This window comes from Chelonia mydas, chromosome 25 (assembly GCF_015237465.2).
Source record: "Chelonia mydas isolate rCheMyd1 chromosome 25, rCheMyd1.pri.v2, whole genome shotgun sequence".
NCBI lineage: Eukaryota > Metazoa > Chordata > Testudines > Cheloniidae > Chelonia > Chelonia mydas.
Genome location: NC_057858.1, coordinates 83825 through 107170, shown reverse-complemented (window position 1 = coordinate 107170; position 23346 = coordinate 83825). Strand labels below are relative to the sequence as shown.

Sequence of the window (23346 nt, the reverse complement as noted above, 5' to 3'; positions counted from 1 at the left end):
TTCCTGAAGTCCAGGGTCCGTATCCTGCTGCTTACCTTCCTTCCCTGCGTCAGGATCCTGAACTCAACCAACTCATGGTCACTGCCTCCCAGATTCCCATCCACTTTTGCTTCCCCCACTAATTCTACCCGGTTTGTGAGCAGCAGGTCAAGAAAAGCGCCCCCCCTAGTTGGCTCCCCTAGCACTTGCACCAGGAAATTGTCCCCTACGCTTTCCAAAAACTTCCTGGATTGTCTATGCACCGCTGTATTGCTCTCCCAGCAGATATCAGGAAAATTAAAGTCACCCATGAGAATCAGGGCATGCGATCTAGTAGCTTCCGTGAGTTGCCGGAAGAAAGCCTCATCCACCTCATCCCCCTGGTCCGGTGGTCTATAGCAGACTCCCACCACTACATCACTCTTGTTGCACACACTTCTAAACTTAATCCAGAGACACTCAGGTTTTTCCACAGTTTCGTACCGGAGCTCTGAGCAGTCATACTGCTCCCTTACATACAGTGCTACTCCCCCACCTTTTCTGCCCTGCCTGTCCTTCCTAAACAGTTTATAACCATCCATGACTGTACTCCAGTCATGTGAGTTATCCCACCAAGTCTCTGTTACTCCAATCACGTCATAGTTCCTTGACATCACCAGGACCTCCAGTTCTCCCTGCTTGTTTCCAAGGCTTTGTGCATTTGTATATAAGCACTTGAGATAACCTGTTGATCGCCCCTCATTCCCAGTATGAGGCAGGAGCCCTCCCCTCACAGACATTCCTGCCTGTGCTTCCTCCCGGAATCCCGCTTTCCCACTTACCTCAGGGCTTTGGTCTCCGTCCCCCGGTGAACCTAGTTTAAAGCCCTCCTCACTAGGTTAGCCAGCCTGCTGGCAAAGATGCTCTTCCCTCTCTTCGTAAGATGGAGCCCGTCTCTGCCCAGCACTCCTCCTTCATGGAACACCATCCCATGGTCAAAGAATCCAAAGCCTTCTCTCTGACACCACCTGCGTAGCCATTCGTTGACTTCCACGATTCGACGGTCCCTACCCAGGCCTTTTCCTTCCACGGGGAGGATGGACGAGAACACCACTTGCGCCTCCAACTCCTTTATCCTTCTTCCCAGAGCCACGTAGCAATTGACCACATCCATTGCTAATCTGTTCCAATGGTTAATTACAGTCACTATTAAAAATGTGCATCTTATTTCCAGTTAGAATGTTGCTGACTTCAACTTCCAGCCATTGGATCTTATGTCATAGAATCATAGAATCTCAGGGTTGGAAGGGACCTCAGGAGATCATCTAGTTCAACCCCCTGCTCAAAGCAGGACCAATCCCCAATTAAATCATCCCAGCCAGGGCTTTGTCAAGCCTGACCTTAAAAACTTCTAAGGAAGGAGATTCTACCACCTCCCTGATTGGCCTGTAGTTCCCAGGATCCTCCTCCTTCCCTCTCTGCTAGATTAAAGAACCATCTAGTACCATATAATCATAGAATATTAGGGTTCATAGAATCATAGAATATCAGGGTTGGAAGGGACCTCAGGAGGTCATCTAGTCCAACCCCCTGCTCAAAGCAGGACCAATCCCCAATCAAATCATCCCAGCCAAGGCTTTGTCAAGCCTGACCTTAAAAACTTCCAAGGAAGGAGATTCTACCACCTCCCTAGGTAACGCATTCCAGTGTTTCACCACCCTCCTAGTGAAAAAGTTTTTCCTAATATCCAACCTAAACCTCCCCAACTGCAACTTGAGACCATTACTCCTTGTCCTGTCCTCTTCTACCACTGAGAATAGTCTAGAACCATCCTCTCTGGAACCACCTCTCAGGTAGTTGAAAGCAGCTATCAAATCCCCCCTCATTCTTCTCTTCTGCAGACTAAACAATCCCAGTTCCCTCAGCCTCTCCTCATAAGTCATGTGTTCCAGACCCCTAATCATTTTTGTTGCCCTTCGCTGGACTCTCTCCAATTTATCCACGTCCTTCTTATAGTGTGGGGCCCAAAACTGGACACAGTACTCCAGATGAGGCCTCACCAATGTCGAATAGAGGGGAACGATCACGTCCCTCAATCTGCTCGCTATGCCCCTACTTATACATCCCAAAATGCCATTGGCCTTCCTGGCAACAAGGGCACACTGCTGACTCATATCCAGCTTCTCGTCCACTGTCACCCCTAGGTCCTTTTCCGCAGAACTGCTGCCTAGCCATTCGGTCCCTAGTCTGTAGCTGTGCATTGGGTTCTTCCGTCCTAAGTGCAGGACCCTGCACTTATCCTTATTGAACCGCATCAGGTTTCTTTTGGCTCAATCCTCCAATTTGTCTAGGTCCCTCTGTATCCTATCCCTGCCCTCCAGCGTATCTACCACTCCTCCCAGTTTAGTATCATCCACAAATTTGCTGAGAGTGCAATCCACACCATCCTCCAGATCATTTATGAAGATACTGAACAAAACCGGCCCCAGGACCGACCCCTGGGGCACTCCACTTGGTTGGAAGAGACCTCAGGAGATCATCTAGTCCAATCCCCTGCTCAAAGCAGGACCAACACCAACTAAATCATCCCAGCCAAGGCTTTGTCAAGCTGGGCCTTAAAAAACCTCTAAGGATGGAGATTCCACCACCTCCCAAGGTAACCCATTCCAGTGCTTCACCACTCTCCTAGTGAAATAGTGTTTCCTAATATCCAACCTAAACCTCCCCCACTACAACTGAGACCATTGCTCCTTGTTCTCAGTGGTAGCAGATTACAGAACAGTCTAGATCCATCCTCTTTGGAACCCCCCTTCAGGTAATTGAAGGCTGCTATCAAATCCCCCCTCATTCTTCTCTTCTGCAGACTAAACAAGCCCAGTTCCCTCAGCCTCTGCTCGTAAGTCATGTGCCCCAGCCCCCTGATCCTTTTCTTTGCCTTCCACTGGACTCTCTCCAATTTGTCCACCTCCCTTCTGTAGTGGGGGGACCAAAACTGGACACAATACTCCAGATGTGGCCTCACCAGTGCCGAACAGAGGGGAATAATAACGTCCCTTGATCTGCTGGCAATGCTCCTACTAATACAGCCCAATATGCCATTGGCCTTCTTGGCAACAAGGGCACACTGACTCATATCCAGCTTCTCATCCACTGTAATCCCTAGGTCCTATTCTGCTGAACTGCTGCTTAGCCAGTCGGTCCGCAGCCTGTAGCGGTGCATGGGATTCTTCCTTCCTAAGTGCAGAACTCTGCACTTGTCCTTGCTGAACCTCATCAGATTTCTTTTGGCCCAATTCTCTAATTTGTCTAGGTCACGCTGGACCCTATCCCTACCCTCCATCATCTCTACCTTTCCCCCCCCATCTTAATGTCATCTGTGAACTTGCTGAGGGTGCAATTAATCCCATCATCCAGACCATTAATAAAGATGTTGAACAAAACCGGCCCCAGAACCAACCCCTGGGGCACTCCGCTTCATATCGGCTGCCAACTAGACATCCAGCCGTTGATCACTACCCACTGAGCCCGACAATCTAGTCAGCTTTCTGTCCACCTTAGAGTCCATTCATCCAATCCATACTTTAACTTGCTGGCAAGAATACTGTGGGAGGCTGAATCAAAAGCTTTGCTAAAGTCAAGATATATCACATCCACCGCTTTCCCCATATCCACAGAGCCAGTTATCTCATTGTAGAAGGCAATCAAAGGCATGACTTGCCCTTGGTGAATCCATGTTGACTGTTCCTAATCACCTTCCTCTCCAAGTGCTTCAAAATGGATTCTTTGAGGACATGCTCCATGATTTTTCCAGGGACTGAGGTGAGGCTGACTAGTCTGTAGTTCCCCGGGTTCTCTTTTTTAAATATGGACACGGTTTGCCTTTTTCCAATCGTCTGGGACCTCCCCCAGTCACCACGAATTTTCAAAGGTAATGGCCAATGGTTCTGCAATCACATCAGCCAACTCCCTCAGCACCCTTGGATGCATTAGATCTGAACCCATGGAGTTGTGCATGTCCAGCTTTTCTAGATAGTCCTTAACCTGTTCTTTCACCACTGAGGACTGCTCACCTCCTCCCCATGCTGTGTTGCCCAGTGCAGCAGTCTGGGAGCTGACTTTGTCTGTGAAGACTGAGGCAAAAAAAGCATTGAGTACTTCAGCTTTTTCCACATCTGTTACTAGGTTCCCTCCCCCATTCTATAAGGGTCCAACACTTTCCCTGACCTTCTTCTTGTTGCTAACATACCTGTAGAAACCCTTCTTGTTACCCTTCACATCTCTTGCTAGCTGCAACTTCAACTGTGCCTTGGCTTTCCTGATTACACCCTTGCATGTTCTAGCAATACTTTTATACTCCTCCCTAGTCATCTGTCCAAATTTCCACTTCTTGTAAGCTTCCTTTTTGAGTTTAAGTTCACCGAAGATTTAACGGTTATGCCAAGCTGGTCACCTGCCATATTTGCTATTCTTTCTGCACTTTGGGATGGTTTGTTCCTGTGCCCTCAATAAGGCTTCTTTAAAATACAGCCAGCTCTCCTGGACTCCTTGCCCCCTCATATTAGCCTCCCAGAGGATCCTGCCTATCAGTTCCCTATGGGAGTCAGTCTGCTTTTCAGAAGTCCAGGGTCCGTATTTTGCTACTCTCCTTTCTTCCTTTTTTCAGGATCCTGAACTCAACCATCTCATGGTCACTGCTGCCTAGGTTGCCACCCACTTCTACTTCCCCTACCAATTCTTCCCTGTTTGTAAGCAGCAGGTCAAGAGGAGCATGGTCCCTAGTTGGTTCCTCCAGCACTTGTACCAGGAAGTTGTCCCCAACACTCTCCAAAAACTTCCTGAATTGTCTGTGCACTGCTGTATTGTTCTCCCAGCAGATGTCAGGGTGATTGAAGTCCAGCATTAGAACCAGGGCCTGTGATCTGGAGACTTCAGTTAGTTGTCCGAAGAAAGCCTCGTCTACCTCATCCTTCTGATCCGGTGGTCTATAGCACACACCCACCACGACATCACCCCTGTTGCTCTCGCCTCTAAACTTAACCCAAAGACTCTCAACAGGCTTTTCTTCAGTTTCAAACTGGAGTTCTGAGCAATCCTACTGCTCCCTTACATACAGTGCAACTCCTCCACCTTTCCTCCCATACCTGTCCTTCTTGAACAGTTTATACCCATCCATGACAGTGCTCCAATCATGTGAACTGCCCCACCAAGTTTCTGTTATTCCAATCACATCATAGTTCCTTCATTGTGCCAGGACTTCCAATTCTTCCTGCTTGTTTCCTAGGCTTCTTGCGTTTGTGTACATGCACCTAAGAAAACTAGCCGATTGCTCTACTTTCTCAGTATGAATCAGGAGGCTTCCCATCTTGTACGCTCCTCCTTGTGTTTCCTCCCAGTATCCCACGCCCCCACTTACCTCTGGGTTTAGATCAACATCCCCCAGCGAACGTAGTTTAAAGCCCTCCTCACTAGGTTAGGAAGCCTGCATGCAAAGATGCTCTTCCCTTTCTTCACTAGGTGAATCCCATCTCTTCCTAGCTATCCCTCTTCCCGGAACAACATTCCATGGTGGAAAATCCAAAGCCCTTTCTCCGACACCACCTGCGTAACCACGCATTCACCTCCACAATTCGACGGTCCCTACCTGGGCTTTTTCCTTTAACAGGGAGGATGGACGAGAACACCACTTGCCCCTCAAACTTCTTTATCCTTCTTCCCAGAGCCATGCAGTGATCTGCTCAAGGTCATTCTTGGCAGTATCACTGGTGCCCACGTGGAGAAGTAGGAAGGGGTAATGGTCTGAGTGCTTGATCAGTCTCAGCAAACACTCGGTCACATCCTGGATTCTAGCTCCAGGCAAGCAGCACGCTTTGATTCTGCCGGTCTGGTCAGCAGATGGATGACTCCATCCCCCTTAGGAGGGAGTCCCAGACCACCACCACCACTCTCCTCCTCTTGGGAGTAGTGGTCATGGAACCCCCATCCCTAGGACAATGCAACCCGTGCCTTCCTGCCGAAGGGGTCTCCTTCTGATCCCTTCCCTCAGCAGGCTCTTCCAAATCCTTCTCTGCAGTAGTGGTATTGCATCAGATGTCTTCTCTTTGTATAAGCCCTCGCTAGACTGTAATTAAATCACATAATCATCTTCTCTTTGATAAATTAAATAGATGGAGCTTTTGAGTCTTTGAGTGTAAGGAGTATTTTCCAGACCTTGAATAATTCTTATAGCTCTGCTCTAACCCTTTCCAATTTGTCAACATCCTATGTAAAGTATGGGCACCAGAAGATGACACAGTATACAGTAATGGTCTCACCAGTACTGTATGCAGAGGTAATACCACCTCTATATTCCTAGTCAATATTCCCTTGTTTATATATCTAAGGATTGCATTAGCTCTTTTAGCCATACTATTGCACTGGGAGCTCATGTTAAGTTGGTTATTTATAATGACCCCTAAATCCTTCTTGCAATTACTGCTTTCCAGGACAGTTCCCCATCCTAGAAGTATGGTCCACATCCTTTGTTCCTAAATGTATGACATTGTTTTTAGGTATAATCAAAACATATATTCTTTAATTGCATCCAGCTAACCAACCGATCCAGACTGCTGTGTATCAGTGACCTGTCTTCATTGTTATTTAGATTTCCACTGATGTGTCATCTTCAAATTTTATTTACAATTATTTATGTTTCCTTCCATGACATTGATAAAAATATTGAATAGCACTGGTCCTCACTTGGATTATCTGGAGATATTGACAACCATGTGTAATAATAACAGTTCAAATTCCTTCCCTGATCACTGCAGATGCAGCTTGATGGGCCAAAATACAACACTCCATGTTTTATCAATTTATCCGTTACTGCCTCAGTTCTTTTATCCTTTCATGGCTGTGACAGCACATACTTTGAGAAGATGTAATATGCTGCTAGCAAATACTGATTTCCACCAAGTGTTTCTAGTAGTGTGTCTTTTCCATTTGTATGAACTCCCAGGGCTCACTAGGTGGGGTATTTCCTCTAAATGAGTTCTTCCTTTTCTTGCTGGTGCTTTCCTTTCTTGACAGGTAAAGCAGGAATGCACCCAGGCCTTCACATCTGCAGCCATACCAGCTAAAAATCTGTTGTATGCCTGGTTCAGTGTCTTTTCATACCTCAGGTAACCTGTTGCTTTGTTATCATGAAGACACTCCAGTGCAGTTCTCTGCAAGCTTGCCTGCATACATCAGCCAGTTGGTAGCAAGATCAATGGATAATCATTCTTGCACTGTGCTAATCTGGGTGTCCTTCAGTAGATCTTTTGGCACCAAACATAACTCAGGGTCCTTAAGCTGTTCTTGTCAGATGTCCTCACAAGAGCAGGCAGAGTCTATTCTCATTGCCCTCACCCAGCTGAGCGCATCTGCAGCCATGTTTTGCTTTCCAGGTTTATGGTGAACTGTGAGTGTATATCCAGACAGTTTGTGAATCCATCTGCACAAGCATCCTTCTGGGTGGTGCTTCATAAGGAGCGGTTACCCAGGGTTTTTTAAACCCAAAGCTTTAGGTAACTTTACTTTTTGTGAGGTGATATCAGGAAATAAATTAATGGAGACACATTACATCTGTCTGCTATCTGGTTGGCATAAATCATACAAAGAGCTTGTCTACACTCTGGGGGATTGATGCGCAGTGATTGATGCATCGACAGTCGATTTAGCGGGTCTAGTGAAGACCTACTAAATCAACCGCAGATTCCTCTCCCATCGACTCCTGTACGCCACCTGAACGAGAAGCGCAAGGGGAGTCGATGGCAGAGCAGCTCTAGTCAACATCACATAGTATGGACCCCGTGGTAAGTAGATCTAAGTACATCGACTTCAGCTATGTAATTCACATAGCTGAAGTTGCATAACTTAGATCGATCTCCCCACCTAGTGTAGAGAAGGCCAAAGTTAAGTGCTTTTATTTAAAATCTTTACTTTTAGTCTTCAGCACTTTTACAGGAATGCTTTTACTTAAAGCTTTTGCTTTGTTTAGTCTTGAGGACATACAAACACAGTATATTATAGCATTATCCCACAAGTCTGGAGCGGTTTTTGAGTATTTTAACAGCAGAGTTTTGGTGGCCAGCTTTCAGTCTGCTGCTGGAGACTTTTTTAATGTTCACAAAGCAATCCGCCTGTCTCAGACCCTTAATTTTTTTTAATACAGTAACTCTGCACTTAACAAAAAGAAAAGGAGTACTTGTGGCACGTTAGAGACTAACCAATTTATTTGAGCGTAAGCCGATGAAGTGAGCTACAGCTACACGGCTGTTACTCTGAAATCTGCACTTAACGTCCTCCTGCTTAATGTTGTTTCGAAGTTACGTCGCTGCTCCATTAGGGAACGTTCTCCTTTAAAGTTGTGCAATGCTCCCTGATAGTGTCGTTTGGCTGCCTGCTCTGTCCACTGCGTGTATCATAGAATCATAGAACATCAGGGTTGGAAGGGACCTCAGGAGGTCATCTAGTCCAACCCCCTTCTCAAAACAGGACCAATCCCCAACTAAATCATCTGGGGCAGAGCTCCGACCTTGTCCCCGTGGGTCCCGCACTTCCAGGCGGTTTATGCTAGCTTCAGAGGCTCACTGCAACCCTCCACGTAGCCCTTTTCTCTCTAGGGCCAGGGATACAGTCTGCTGAGCCCTTTTCATCATAACCCAGCAATGGAGGTTGGTGAGAGAACTCCCACAGTCTCTGTTGCTCCTACAGCCTCATGCTAAAACAGTTTAGCCTCCTGTCCTGACAGGGGCCTGTTTTCCCTTCCCAGGAGGTGTTTCTGTAGTGGTGGGTTGGGGGGAACCTGGGCCCACCCTCTACTCCGGGTTCCGGCCCAGGGACCCTGATGGTAGCAACTGTTGGCAGCTGACCTTTCACTGCCAGAGTTGCTACATTTCTCTGGGCCACTTCCCCACAACTCTCCTGCTTCTCCCTTCTTCACCCTTACCTTAGGGCTCCCTTATCAATGACTTGATGGTGTCTTCATTAACCAGCCCTTCAGCCACACTTCCTCTTCCCTGGCTCCTCTCTGCCTGACTGGAGTGAGCCCTTTTATATTATCAGAGGGGCCTTAGAGTCAGGAGGTTACATTAGCTTAATGGCCTCCCCTGACTCTTTGCAGGTTAATTGGAGTCAGGTGTTCTCATTAGCCTGGAGCAGCCCCTGCTCTGATCAGTCAGGGAACAGAACCCTGTTCATCCAGTAGCTAGAAGCTCTACCCTCGGCTCCTCTGCTGAACCCGACTGGCCTGGAGAGAGGAGGGAGACTGCTGCTCCTGCTGGGCCTTGGGCCCTTGCTGCTGCTGCCACTGCCCCTGCTCCAGCTGCTCCCCTGGCCGGGCCGGACGCCATTCGCCCACCCCCCTTCTCCGCTACCTGGTTGCTGGCTAGCTGCTGGACTCCCCCACCCACTCACCCACCCTTGGGTGCTGCTGTTACTGCTCCAACTACAGCCCCTTGGGGGGGGGGCTGCTGGCCCGCTGCCCAGAAGGGGGGAGTGAGGGACCCCTACCCCAGCCGTTGCTGCTATCGCTGCTGTGGACACCACCACCACCACCATCAACACCACCTGTGAGGGGTCCTCTCTGCCTGCCTGGCCACCGGGCTGCTGCCTGGAGCTGCTGCTGCCTTTGCTGCTGCCTGAGAGCTGCCGGACCCCGAAGAAGGAGGGGACGAGGCCATCTGCTGCTGGGGGAGCGCACAGGGACTCTGCAGACCATTGTGGAGGGGGCCAGAAGGCTGAGTGACTTTTGGACTGTGCTCTTGTGGTGGGGGTTCTGACTGTGTTTGTGGGGACACAGGGGGTGTGGCGTGGAGCCTGCCCCCCAGTCCATCTGTGTGTCCTCCAAACCCTCCCCACCACCACCACCACCACCACCACCACTGTCGGCGCTGCCCCCTCCACCACCCCCAGTGGACATTTACCATCTGCCTCAAGCTCCTGCTTCTGGGACTCCGCTGCTCACTGGGCCTGCTGCCCCCTTTCACCACCTTTTGGGCCTGCAGCGGTAGTGGGCCTGCAGCGGTAACCAGCCCGCACTGACTCTTCTGCAAGCGCACGTGGGTGCACATGCCCCCCCCCGCCCCATCCTGGACTGACCCCCTTTAGCAAGCCCCCAGCTTTGTCCCTGGCTCCCTGCCCCATTTTTCCCCTTGCAGCCTTTCTGCCCTCCCCTTTACCCCAGCACTTCGCTGGCTTCAGTTTGGTTGCCTGCCCCGCCCTTCTCCCTCTGCAGCCTTTGCTTGTTTGCCCCTACCTTGCCTCTGAAGTCAGCCCCTAGGTTCCCTGTCCTGCCTCCAGCCTGGTTCCTCCCCCGCCCCATGTGATACCCCTGCCCTGATTAGTCCCTTATTCAGTGCGCCCATGCCCCCTCCCATGCGCTTGTGCCCTTCCCCTGTTTGAGTTTGCCCCGATCTCACTGCACTCCCTGAATGTTGTTATGACCCCCCTCCCCTAGTGCAGCTAGAGGAGCCGGTTTCCTACCCTGAATCGGTGACTGTCCCCCACAAGCCCTCGAAATCCCCCCTGTCCAGCCCATCCCCCTTGGCGCCCTCCTCCCCTGCCTGCAGCCTAGCGGAGAGGAGTGGTTGACCTGCCTCCCCTTTCCCCTCCTTTTTCTGGTGTCCTTCCCTTCCTCCCTGCTCATTATGGCGGGGGATATGATGGGTGGGGCCCCTCCAGCAGCCCTAGATACCCCTCCCCCGCCTGCCCCTCCGTCACCCCCCCGAGCCTCTACCGCAGCCGCCGCTGCCAAACCGCCTGTCACCGCCCCCGCTGGGGTGCCGGCAGCGGCGGGCACCGGGGTGACCTCCGTTGCTGCCACGTCCCTCCCCCCCTTATATTCTGGGGGAGCCCCCCAGCCGGTGGGAAGGGCCAGGGTAGGAAGAAGGGGAAGCGCCCTGCCAAAAAGTCCAGGCCCTCCATGGCAGGGACTGCCCTCGCTGCCGCGGCCCCGCCACAGGCCGCGGCGTCCCGCCCCGCTGCTCCTTCCACCAGCTCTGCGGGTGTCCCTCCCCCGGCCCCGAGGGCGTACGCCCAGGTGACGGCAGCCCCCCCGCCTACTGTTATGTCATCTCCCCCGCCCACCACCTCCGCTACCATCTATAGCGGCCGGGGCCCCTTTCCCACCATCACCAGGAAGCACTGCATCCGTTGCCTCCTGGTGCCCACCTCGCCCCACGTGGAGACCTACGTGCGGGCGTTGGCGAGGGCGGTGGGGCCCACGGCCATTGTGGCAGCCACCAAAATGTACGGGAAGGTGGTCTTCTTCCTGGCATCGGAGGCCGCCGGCCAGGAGGCGGTGGAGAAGGGCCTGGCGGTGGGGGGCGTGTTCGTCCCCCTCAAGCCGCTGGACGACCTGGGCGTCCGCCTGGTCCTGACCTCCGTCCCTCCCTTCCTTCCCAATGCCGCCCTGTTACCTGCCCTCTCTACCCTGGGGAAGCCCATCTCTGTTTTGAGCCCTCTCTCCCTGGGCTGCAAGGACCCCGCCCTCCGTCACGTCCTCTCGTTCCACCGGCAAGTGCAGCTGCAACTGCCGCCGGCAGTGCGGGACGGAGAGGCGCTTGAGGGGTCCTTTTTGATCCCCTACCAGGGGGCCCACTACCTGGTGCATTACTCCATGGGGGAGGCCCGGTGCTACCTCTGCCGGGCGATGGGGCACGTCCGGAGGGACTGCCCATTGGCCTGGCAAGGAGAGGCATCCGGGACCCCCGAGCCCCGGCAGGGCGCTGGCCCCGTCATCGCCGGTGCCCCTGGCTGCCCGGCGCCTGAAGTCACCCCTCCTCCCCCTCAGTCCATCACTGCTCCCGCTCGGGCCCAAGGGGCACTCCCCCCAGCACGCCCAGACGAGCGGGAGAGCCTGCCTCTGCTGCCTACAATTCGGCGGGGCCCCTAGAGGAGGGTGCGTCAGGGATACCGCCAAGCGTGGGAGAGGGCCCGCCCCAGGGGGACTCTTCCCTCCCTTATTCCGCCCCACCGCAGCCTCCCACGGTCCCTGAGCCATCATCCTTGCCCCCTGACCTGACCCCTGTTAGCCAGCCCCCCGATGATGCCATGGAGGGCTGGGCCCTAGTCCAGGGGAAGCGGGGCAAACGGAAGGCTCGATCTCCGCTCCTTTCCACTGATGCGGAAGCCCCCCGGAAGACCAGAAGGGGGGGCGCCGATGCCGAGCCCTCTGCCTTGCCCGCGGACGCATACCATCCCCTGGTGCCGGCTGGGGAAAACGTAGCAGCACGGGAGGGCAGTACCGTCCCTCCCTTAGAGTCCCCTCCCTCCAAGGACCCCGATGGAGCCCCACCTGCCCCGTTACCATCCGGAGCCCCCGTGAGCCTCGGGGTGAGTGTCGCTTCGGGCACTGGTAGGGAGACCTCCGGGGTGGTGGAAGGAGAGCTCCCGTCCATTTACGAGGAGATCGAGGCCCTGGGTCTGACCCCAGTCACCCAGGGGGAGGACGACCCTCTGCTAGCGGGCCTCGATCTGAGCGACCTCACCCCGGCCCCGCCTGTCCCATGTCCCCTTCCCCTAACTGCTACCTTTGCTCCCACCTCCGAGGGTTCCCAGAGCTCCTCCATCTGCCCGGCCGTGGGTGGCACCCCGCTGGTAGCCGCCAAGTCCACCGAGGCGACCGCTGGTGCACTGCGACTGGGACCCGAGCCCCACGGCTTGCCCCTCGAGGGCGTGGGGCGACTGACCTCCTTCCCGGACGGGGACCCCACCAACGGTGCTGTGACTACTATGCCGGCCGTGGTGCCAGAGCCCAGCATCATGGAGGGCCCCCTGCCCCACCCCCACCTCCCAGAGCCTGATCGAGAGGGGCCATTTTCCAACGGCTTGGCTCCTGGGGCCCAGGATCCTACCTTTGCCCCTCTCCCTGGCTCTGCACCCAACCCTTGCCTTGCCCTTACTCTGATCCCTGTCCTGCCCTGATGTCAACCCCGCCCCTGTCCCCCCCACCTCCCATGCTATCATTGCCGCCCCTGGGTCCGTCATCTCCTCACTCCTAGAGGATAGCCCCCAGGGAGCGGCTTCTGTATTCCCCAGTCCTGACTCACTAGGGGCTGCTACCTTCCCTCCGCCGCCCCCAATCGAGCCAGCCCATCGGGTGCCATGTCGGGGGTCTGCCCCTTGCCTGCCTGTTTTGGTGGGCCACGGGGCTGTGTCAGTAATCCCTCCGGAGGAACAGCAGAGGCTAGTGGCCCCGGCCCCCCATACGCTGCAGGAGGAGCTGCGGAAGTTCCTTGAGGACGTCCGGGGCTCCCGTAATAAGGTGCAGCTCGCCCTGCAGCGATGGGGGGATTTCCATCTCATCCTCCGGGCCGCAAGGGCCTTTATGCGGGAGGGTAAAAGGACCGGGAAGCAGGCTGCCACTACTTACCAGCGGGTCCGCCTCTTCCGTGACGCCCTAATTACCTACGGGGTAGGTCACGGATTGTTGCGCGGCCCGTTGGGAACCGCGAGCATCCCTGCTGGCGAGGATCCCCCCCAGCCCTCCTCATGGAACCTCTTACCATCATCACGTTAAACACCCGGGGCTGTAGGATGGGTCTCCGCAGGTGCCAGGTGCTCTCCTTCCTTCGGGAGAGGGGGCACTCTGTGATTTTCCTGCAGGAGACCCATACGGATCCGGCCGCCGAAGCTAGCTGGCGGCTGGAATGGGGGGACAGGGTCTACTTTAGCCATCTCACAGTTCATACGGCTGGAGTGGCGACCCTGTTCTCCCCCGTCCTACAGCCCGAGGTGCTGGGGGTCGCCGAGGCTGTGCCGGGCCGCCTGCTGTACCTCCGGGTCCGTTTGGAGGGGCTCGTGGTCAATCTTGTCAACGTCTATGCCCCGACATCGGGCCCGGAGCGGCTACGTTTCTTTCAGCAGGTGTCCGCCTTCCTCTGCACTTTGGATCCTCACGAGTGCCTGGTCCTGGGCAGGGACTTAAATACGACCCTCGAGGAGCGGGACCGCTCGGGGACCGAGCAGTGCCCGGCCGCCGCGGACGTCCTCCTGGAGATAGTCGACCACCACTCCCTGGTGGATGTCTGGCGCGACCACCACCCGGACGACGTCTTGACGTTCACCTTTGTCCGGGTGGAGGCCCGTCGGTCGCGCTACTCCCGGTTGGACCGCATCTATTTATCACGTTTCCATCTTTCACAGGCCCACTCCTCCAGCATCCGCCTGGCCCCATTCTCCAATCATCACCTGGCCAGCGTGATGGTCTCTCTCTGTGCAGAGAGGCTGGGGCCGGCCTATTGGCATTTTAATAACAGCTTGTTGGAGGATGTGGGCTTCGTGGTGTCCTTCCGGGAGTTCTGGTTGGCCTGGCGAGGGCAGAGGCGTGCCTTTCCCTCGGCGCGGCGGTGGTGGGACCTAGGGAAGGTGCGCGCCCGACTCTTCTGCTGTGACTACACCCGGGGCACCAGCCAACAGAGGGATGCGGCGATAGGGCAGTTGGAACGGGAGGTCTTAGAGCTGGAGAGGCGTCTGGCCGCCAGCCCCGAGGATCCATCCCTCTGCGGGGCGTGCTGGGAGAAGCAGGAGGAGCTCTGGGCCCTCGAGGACCATCGGGCCCGGGGTGCTTTTGTTCGATCCCGCATCCGCCTCCTTCGGGAGATGGATCGTGGCTCCCGCTTCTTCTACGCCCTGGAGAAAAAGAGGGGGGCCAAGAAGCATGTCACCTGCCTCCTCGCAGAGGACGGCACCCCCCTCACGGATCCGGTGGAGACGTGCGGGAGGGCCAGGACCTTCTATGCAGGCCTTTTCTCCCCGGATCTGACCAATCCTAACGCTTGCAGAGTGCTCTGGGATGAACTCCCGATGGTCAGCGTGGGCGACCGAGACCGGCTAGAGCTGCCTCTCACTCTGGCTGAGTTCTCGGAAGCCCTCCGCCGCATGCCCACCAATAAATCTCCGGGCATGGACGGGCTGACCGTGGAGTTCTACCACGCGTTCTGGGACGTCCTCAGCCCAGACTTAGTTACTGTCTGGGCCGAGTCTTTGCAGAGCGGGGTCCTCCCTCTTTCGTGCAGGCGAGCCGTGCTCGCCTAATTGCCAAAGAAGGGGGACCTCTGCGATTTATGAAATTGGCGTCCCGTCTCGCTCCTCAGCACGGACTACAAGGTCGTAGCAAAAGCCATCTCGCTGCGGCTAGGGTCCGTGCTGGCGGACGTGATCCACCCAGAGCAGACCTACACCGTCCCGGGCCGCACCATCTTCGACAACCTGTATCTGGTCCAGGACCTTTTGGAACTCGGGTGTAGGGACGGTCTGTCATTCGCCCTCCTGTCCCTGGATCAGGAGAAGGCGTTCAACAGGGTGGATCACGGGTATCTCCTGGGCACTCTGCGAACGTTAGCTTGGGACCCCAGTTTGTGGGTTTTCTCCAGGTGCTGTACGCCTCCGCAGAGTGTCTGGTCAGGCTCAACTGGACCCTGACCGAACCGGTCAGCTTCGGGCGAGGAGTACGGCAGGGGTGCCCCCTCTTGGGCCAGCTGTACGCTCTGGCGATCGAGCCCTTCCTCTGTCTCCTCCGCAGGAGGTTGATGGGGTTGGTCCTGCGGGAGCCGGAGCTGCAGCTGGTCCTGTCAGTGTATGCCGGCGATGTGCTCCTTGTGGTCCAGGACCCGGGCTGCCGTTCTTCTACCAGGACCTCCTCCGGACCTGGAAACTGCTTTCAATGACCAGGTCCGTGGCAGCCACCAAGGGGGCAGATCTTGTGGAGCCCCTGCTACACAACCCCCAGCTCTGCGTGCAGGTGGCGGAGTCTCCCTTGGTGCGCCAGAGGTTGGTCCTTGCAGAAGTCACATGAGTTGGAGACCTCCTGGACTACAACCGGGAAGACTGGCTGGATCCCCTGACACTCGCTCAGCGCATGGGGCTCTCCAGACCTCGTACTCCCTGGCGCGTACTTCAGGAGGTGAGGGCTGCTTTGCCGCCCGCTGCTCAGGTTTACCTCGACCGGGTCCTGCATGAGAGCATGCCCCACCCACCCTCCACCCCAGGCCCACCGGACCTTTTCATCGGGCCCCTGCCCTGTGGACCCAACTAACCCCCCTGCCCCTTCACCATGAGCCAGCTGCACGAGCTGCAGCTAGTCTGCTTCCAGACCGCGCCAAGGAAACATCTATACACGCTCGTGCTCCACACCCTTCACGTCCTAACCATCGCATCCCGCCCCGATACAAAATGGCAGGACCTCTTGCCACCTCTGGAGGGTGAGGAACCCCGGTGGGCCAGCCTATATTCCACCTTGGTCCTGAGTCCCACCGGGGATATCAGTTGGCTGCTCCTTCATGGAGCCATGAGCACAGGCGTATACTTGGTGTGGTTCACCCCTATCCCAGGCACCTTCCCCTTTTGCAGCATGAGGGAAACTCTGGTGCACACATACTTGGAGTGTGCCAGGCTGCAGCCCATATTCCGGCTCCTCACAAATATTTTGTTGTGCTTTTGGTTATACTTTTCCCCTCACCTTTTTATTTATGCACTCCCTATCTGCAGCCCCACAAAGTCACGGGACCTCCTGGTCAACCTCCTCCTGGCCCTGGCTAAAATGGCCATCTATAAAACCAGGGTGAGGAGGTTGGCCGATGGAGTCTCTTGTGACTGTGGGGCCTATTTCTGATCCTCCATCCATTCACATATCCAGGCAGAGTTCCTCTGGGCGGCATCCACTGACTGCCTTGATTCCTTTGAGGAGCAGTGGACGCTGTCCGGGGTTCTCTGCTCAGTGTCCCCATCCGGTTCCCTTCATTTGACCCTTTGACCACACCCCTGTTCCTGTTATTTCATTAGTTGTCCCCCGTAATCATTTGGTGTCCAGGTCTGTGGATCCTCCTCTTAGGCTGGGGGGAAGGGGAGATCCTTTAGCACTTCCCGGATCCCAATAGGGCTACTCTGCTGTTCCCAACTGGCCTGGGTCTATCACACATCCCAGCCAGGGCTTTGTCAAGCTTGCCCTTAAAAAACTCAAAGGAAGGAGGTTCCACCACCTCCCTAGGTAATGCATTCCAGTGCTTCACCACCCTCCTAGTGAAAAAGTTTTTCCTAATATCCAACCTGAACCTCCCCCATTGCAACTTGAGACCATTACTCCTTGTTCTGTCATCCGCTACCACTGAGAACAGTCTAGATCCATCCTCTTTGGAACCCCCTTTCAGGTAGTTGAAAGCAGCTATCAAATCCCCACCCACCCATTCTTTTCTTCTGCGGACTAAACAATCCCAGTTCCCTCAGCCTCTCCTCATAAGTCATGTGCCTAATCCTCTAATTTGTCTAGGTCCCTCTGTATCCTATCCCTATCCTCCAGCGCATCTACCGCTGCTGGAAGAGCAGCAGCTTTACAGGAGAGCATTGGACAAGTTCCTCTTCTCCACCTCCATTATACAAATATTGTACCTTTTGTGATGGAATTCTAGTGTGGCATGCAATGTATTTCCAGTTCAAATTGGAAATACCCATGTCTTTTAAGAAGGAAGTCAGGTGACCATTAGGTGCAGGCAGAAGTGGCATCATATGATGACGTGCACTGCAATGTTATTACTTGTAGATTATGGATTTAGCATGTCAAAATCAGACCCTAAATAGGCACCCTTTGCCGAAGTACAGCTCTGAGGAGGTGATATGATACCATCCACAGGTACTCAATGGCTGTAAACACCAAGGTCAAGATCATGCCGTTTCAGCATAGATCTTCATTAGGGACATGTACTCCCCAGCATAGCTGATAACAGGAAGGGACAGAGCCATGGTTCTACTTAATTCTCCTTGCTACATCTGCGGTGCCAAGTGCCTCTGTGGAAGTAATTTTGGAGGAGTCTCAGAGCTGTGGAACTGAAATTCTGCCCAGAATTTATGTCATGCAAGTGTCAGGACAGGGGGAGCCTTAGTTCCTCCTCTCCTACTGCACACCTGTGCCAGAGCTACTCAGAATCCAGCCCCAAGGAAGGAGAACAAGAACAGATTGTAGAGATTAAAAATGTAAGTGAGATACTTAAAGGTAATGTGGTGAAATTAAGAGAAATATCATCTTAGCCTAAATAGCATGCAAAACTTCTAAGAGAAGGTGTGGGATTCATCCCTAACTTTCTGTGCAGCCTGTGGGTGGAATTTTAACAAGTGGAAGTGCTAGGGAGGGAGGGGAGGAGCGGGGAAGCGCCACGTCTCCGCTCCTCCCCCTTCCTCCCAGAAGTCCTAAGTGCTGCCAAACAGCTGTTTGGCGGCAGGGAAGTGCTGGGAGGAAGGGGGAGTGGAAGTGGGGACGCGGTGTGCTCCGGGGTGGAGTGGGGGGTGGGAAGAGGCAGGCCTGGAGCATCCCCTGGCAAAGTCAGCGCCTGTTCTTCTGGGGGGAAGCTGCTGCTGCGCAAGGTGCTTCCTAGCGTCCTTGCTTGCCTCATTATCTGCAGTGGGCTATGCCTGTGTGGGGTAAGCCAGGGGTAGCTCCCAACCACAGTACATTACAGTACTGTACAGTATATAATGCCTTTTGTCTTCCCCCCCAAAATTTCCTTGGAACCTAACCCCCCGCATTTACATTAAATCTTATGGGAAAATTGGATTAGTTTAACATCATTTCACTTAAAGTTGCATTTTTCAGGAACGTAACTCCAATGTTAAGTGAGGAGTTACTGTACTTAAAAAGCTACAAAGATATGTTAATCAAAAGTGTTACATAGCTGACCAAACAAAATCAACTGTTGGGCAAAAAGCAGGTGTCACAAAAACATGTTACTAACAAAACAAAAACAAAAAAAACCCAAAATGGTTAAGCAAGCATTTTGGAGCCATTAGGCTGGCAGCTATATTTTTCCATAATGACAGTTTTAAAATATATTCAGACTTCCTGTTTTTACAGACAACTTATCCCAGCGTATTAGGGAGGACATAGAGTCAGGCTAACTTCTGGGGATTGTCTTAACCTCTCCCTCCCAGCATTGCCTTAGTAGTGCTAAGTTCCTGCAAAGGCCTACTAAATGCAATGAGGAGAATAATTGATAGTCCATTTTAATAATTGGCAGTGGCTTGGGCACCCGGCTGCTTGCTGAAAATGTCCCTCATCAGAGCCACTGCAGGGCACAGTGCCCTGTGTACACTGTGAATTCTGAGTATGGAAGATAAGCCTTGAAGGCCTCCACACGTGCTAGACACTCCAGTTCTGTAGCCAAATCTTTGATTTCCCTCTCATTTAATCTGCGACCTCCAAAAGCCACCACTCTGCACCTACCGAGCTCATCCATTTGTTTAAGTGCAAATCCTTCAGCAAACTTTGAGGCATCACAAGGTTACCAGGAATGGATGGGATGGATCTGCGAAGTTAAGCGCAGCATGGTTTAGAAGTCCTTCTTTCAGTGACGCCGATGGTTTTTGGTGTTGCTCTGTCCAGACAAAGTTCTTCTTAATTAGCTGGTATAATGGCGCTGCTGCTCATGCTGCAAAATTTTGTACACATCTTTGTGGAACCCACAGAGAACTACAAACTGTTGAACCACCTCTTCCTGGTGCTCCTCACACTGACTAGATGTCCTGGGAAGGAGATGTGACTCCTTATAAACTGATATTTGTTTCCCAAAAATTTAAACCCTGACTCCTTAAAAAGCTTTAGGATCCTTTCCATTCCTACCAGATGTTCCTTCCCAGTTTTTGGGGAACAAATGAAGTCATCTAGGTATGTCAGTATGTCTTCAATTATCAAAACTTGGGTTAGACCATTTGCTACCCTCTGAAATGTCCTTGATGCATTCATGAGTCTGAAAGGTGTTCTGCAGAACTGAAATATTCCCTAGGGTATCACAAAGGCAGTTTTTTCTCTATGCTTAGGTGCCCCTTTAATCTGATGGCAAAGGTTGAAATTTACCTCTGTGCAGGGCCAGCACAAAGCTGATGCGCTGGTGTGAAGGCCTCATGCTCTCCTCTGCACAAGTGAATTTCATTCTAAGAGCAGATCTGTTGAGAAAGATTGTAAAAACAGCCCCAAGTTGCTGTTTTGGACAATCACCACACTTTAAAATATGATCACCAAAGGCTGGCATTATTTCTATTGTTTACTTTTTCACTTTCACTGGACTTGGACAGTGACACTAGACTGCTCAGTTTCTAGTCAGTTTCACTATCTAGTGGTCTTGCCCAAGCATTTTGCCCTTGTTTGGGGCTGCAGGGGGATACTTAAATGCAAAATAAAAGCAGTATTCATTGAATTAAAGAAGAAAAGAGAGGCAATTGCTATTAAATCCCAGGCCCTAAACTCCCTGAAAATGTCCTGGGAAAGATTAATAACTATTTAAAGGAGGTGATTTTTTTCCTGAAGTGGATGGTTGCTATTGAAAGCTAAAGAGTAGCAACATTTCAGTTAACTTCTGATGCAAGTAAAGCAGAGTTGATTAGTAAAAATATTGCAGAAAGGGCCTGAGATCTTCACTCACTATCGTCAAACTGAGTTATTCTCAGCATCTATACCAATTGTTAAATGGTTTTCAGTTTAGATGAAACTAGATGCATGCTGGGGGTGCTGACCCTCCTCTTTGTGTCCTGCAGAGATCACCAGTTTTCCTTCTCCCTAGGTATGACCTCTGTGTTACAGCTCTGAATGGAGCTCTCTACACCATAGGAGGTGGAGCCTTTCGCTTTGATATGGACACAGATGAATGGACCCAAGTGGATGAAGAGTGCCTGACTCAGAAATTCTTCATGGGATGCAGCACTGCCAATGGCCAAATGTATCTCCTGGGACAGAGGAAGGGGAACGTGGCTGTCCCCAACATGGTGCTCTTTGACCCTTATACTGACACATGTCAGGTGGTAGATGGCAAAGTCCCTTGCCCAGTTCCTATTTATGGGTGTGTCTCTATACGAAGATTTGACACATGGGCTTAAGCAAGGCTGGCCAGGTCACTATACAGAGAGGGATTCCAGTGTGTTAACGCTTACAAGGGCTGATATTTATTGTCTGTAGAACTTGTAGAATCTTGAAAACATCATTTATTCCTCCCCTGATTTTGTCTTTTCCAGTTTGGCAAATGCTGGTGTCCTTTGTCCTCAAGGAACCAACATGGATATGGAAGATTTGCTCCTTTTTTATCAAGACATCTCCGCTGGTGTCAGCATGATTCCATGAAAACATTTGTTAGCAAACTCACTAACCTGGCCTCTGCAGCAGCAGAAGAAATTATAGCATTGCAGGGTCAGTCAGAAACATGGCTGTTGGGTTTTTGTTTGTGTTGTTTTGATTTTTCCAAATGACAGGACTGCAGCTTCTCAAATGATAAAGAGCACTCCAGGCAGCAGCAGGTGAAAGGCATCTGTCCAAAGAAATCCAAATTTCAGTAGCTGAAAATTTATTTTTATTTTCAGCTCATAGGGACGACAGTACCTAAAATGCAAATAGAGCCATAGGGAGACTATAAAGACCTGAGCTACTTCATGCTTCATTCCTCTGGGTTCTTAAGGAGCTTGGGCAGGGCCCTGATTTTATTTGGAAGGAAAAGAGCAAGCATATGGTAGGATTTAAACTGATTCTTTATTTAAGCCAATGCCCTCATCACCTTTGTGCTGACTCAGTTCCATGTGTAAAGTGTCACTCAGGTATTAGGTAGCACCTAGGGAACCCTGTTCAGAGCTGCTGTTGATGGCTATGGAGAGAGTTGTACAAATGACAAGAGGAGTTGAGCCCACATACACTTTGAGCTGTTCTAATCCTATGGTGCTCAGTCAGGGGATGAAATCCTGGCCATTGAAGTCAATGGAATTTTGCAGTTAGCTACAATGAGGCCAGGATTTCACACAGAACCGGTACATTGTAACTCCCTGCTGCAACATTTCAGTTCATTATTATGTATGAGGCTGCTTGCTTCACAGCTGGGTGACAGTTTTTGACTGAAACAGTTTCTCTGCAAAAAATGATTTGGAGTCACTGAAATGTTTCACTAATTTGTGAGACAAGGTGGGTGAGGTAATATCACCAATTTTGAAAACAAAGCCAACAAACTCCAAACAAGTCCAAACATTTTGTTTTGACATTTTCAAAACAAAATATTTAAATTTTTAAATTCAAAATAACTTTTTCGTTACAAAATTTCCTTCAATTGTAGTTTTTAAAATGTTTTATAAAAATGCTCAAAATCAAAGTGAAATGTTTTGTCTGAGGCCAAATGATTTTTTTAACCCCTCAATTTGCAAAAGTGTCAAAAAAATTGTTTTCGTGTCAATTCAACATTTAAAAACATGGAACTATCACCAAACCAAAAACTCAGTTATTTGCCCAGCTCTACCCACTACATGTATAACGAGAGAAATAAGACCTGATTCCTAGTCATGTTTGAAAATTTATCTGCACTTTACTTGTGCAACAGCTGCTCCCTAAGAGAGACACTCCAAAGATGGTAGTGTCAGAACTTACAAATGATATAATTTGTTAAACATTACGGTCTAGAGCTATGATGGACAGGAAATTAATTAGCCATAGAGCAATGCATGTGACTATGTATGCATACAAGGAGACTTCAGATTGGCTGGGTAAAGCACAAAATCTTCCTTTCTGTATTCTGAATAGTGCTGTATTAATCTTTGGCTAGTAAACTTTGATTAAATAAATTCTGATTGAGATGGTTGTCTGACATCTTGTATTATCATTATTTTTAAAGTTCAACTATGTAACAATGGTTTGGAGGGTAGGTATCAGAATGTGGTTCTTGTCCTGGCTCTGCAATTGAATTCTGTTTAATTATGAGCAATTCATGGTACATAGTTGAGTCTTATTGACCCCATTTGTACCTAAGGGGCCCAAATTGTGTTATATTCACTGAAAAGCACTGATGCTAGAAGGCTGCAGACTCTAGCACCTGCACCAGGACTCACCTCTTACTACCATCTCCAGCAGCCGATGCAGCCACTGGACAGTGCTGGGAGGATGTGGGTCATGGCTCATCAATGCACTCCTGGGATTGAAGTGTGCATGGGCAGATGTACCCTGGTCTCTCAACCCCCATGCATCCATGGGATCAAGAGAACAGACACCCTGGCAATGGGCAATTCCACGACCTATGAGATTGCACTGACTGGCCTCACTGTTAGTTTGCACTTTTCATGAATATTACAATGGCTACTTACTGGCAGCAGGGCTGCCTCTTTTAGTTTTAATACATTATCATTTAACTGAGATTTTGGTTTTATATTACACTGCTGTGCAAGTGCTTGGGAAACAAGAAAGAGACAGGAAGTTTTATCCAAGCTTTTAACAATCTTTTAAACTCTCTTAAAATCACATCAAAGCAATAGTAGATATGAATGTACACTACAACACTGCACAGCATCACATTCCCCCGTGAAGCAGCTGATATGGGACTCCATTAATAAAGAGTTAATGGAGGGTAATGTAATTAATACAAA

General features: G+C 51.5%; 1 protein-coding gene across 1 annotated transcript in view; it reads left to right on the top strand.

Annotated features, from left to right (window-relative positions):
- Positions 1–22574, top strand: part of LOC102941782 (kelch-like protein 23) — a 28458-nt gene extending 5884 nt beyond the window's left edge. The window contains exon 3 of the mRNA XM_007059638.4: positions 20523–22574. Coding sequence (XP_007059700.2) covers positions 20523–20835 — 313 coding nt within the window. The 3' untranslated portion in view covers positions 20836–22574. The remainder of the gene's footprint in view (positions 1–20522) is intronic.
- The last annotated feature ends 772 nt before the right edge of the window (positions 22575–23346 follow it).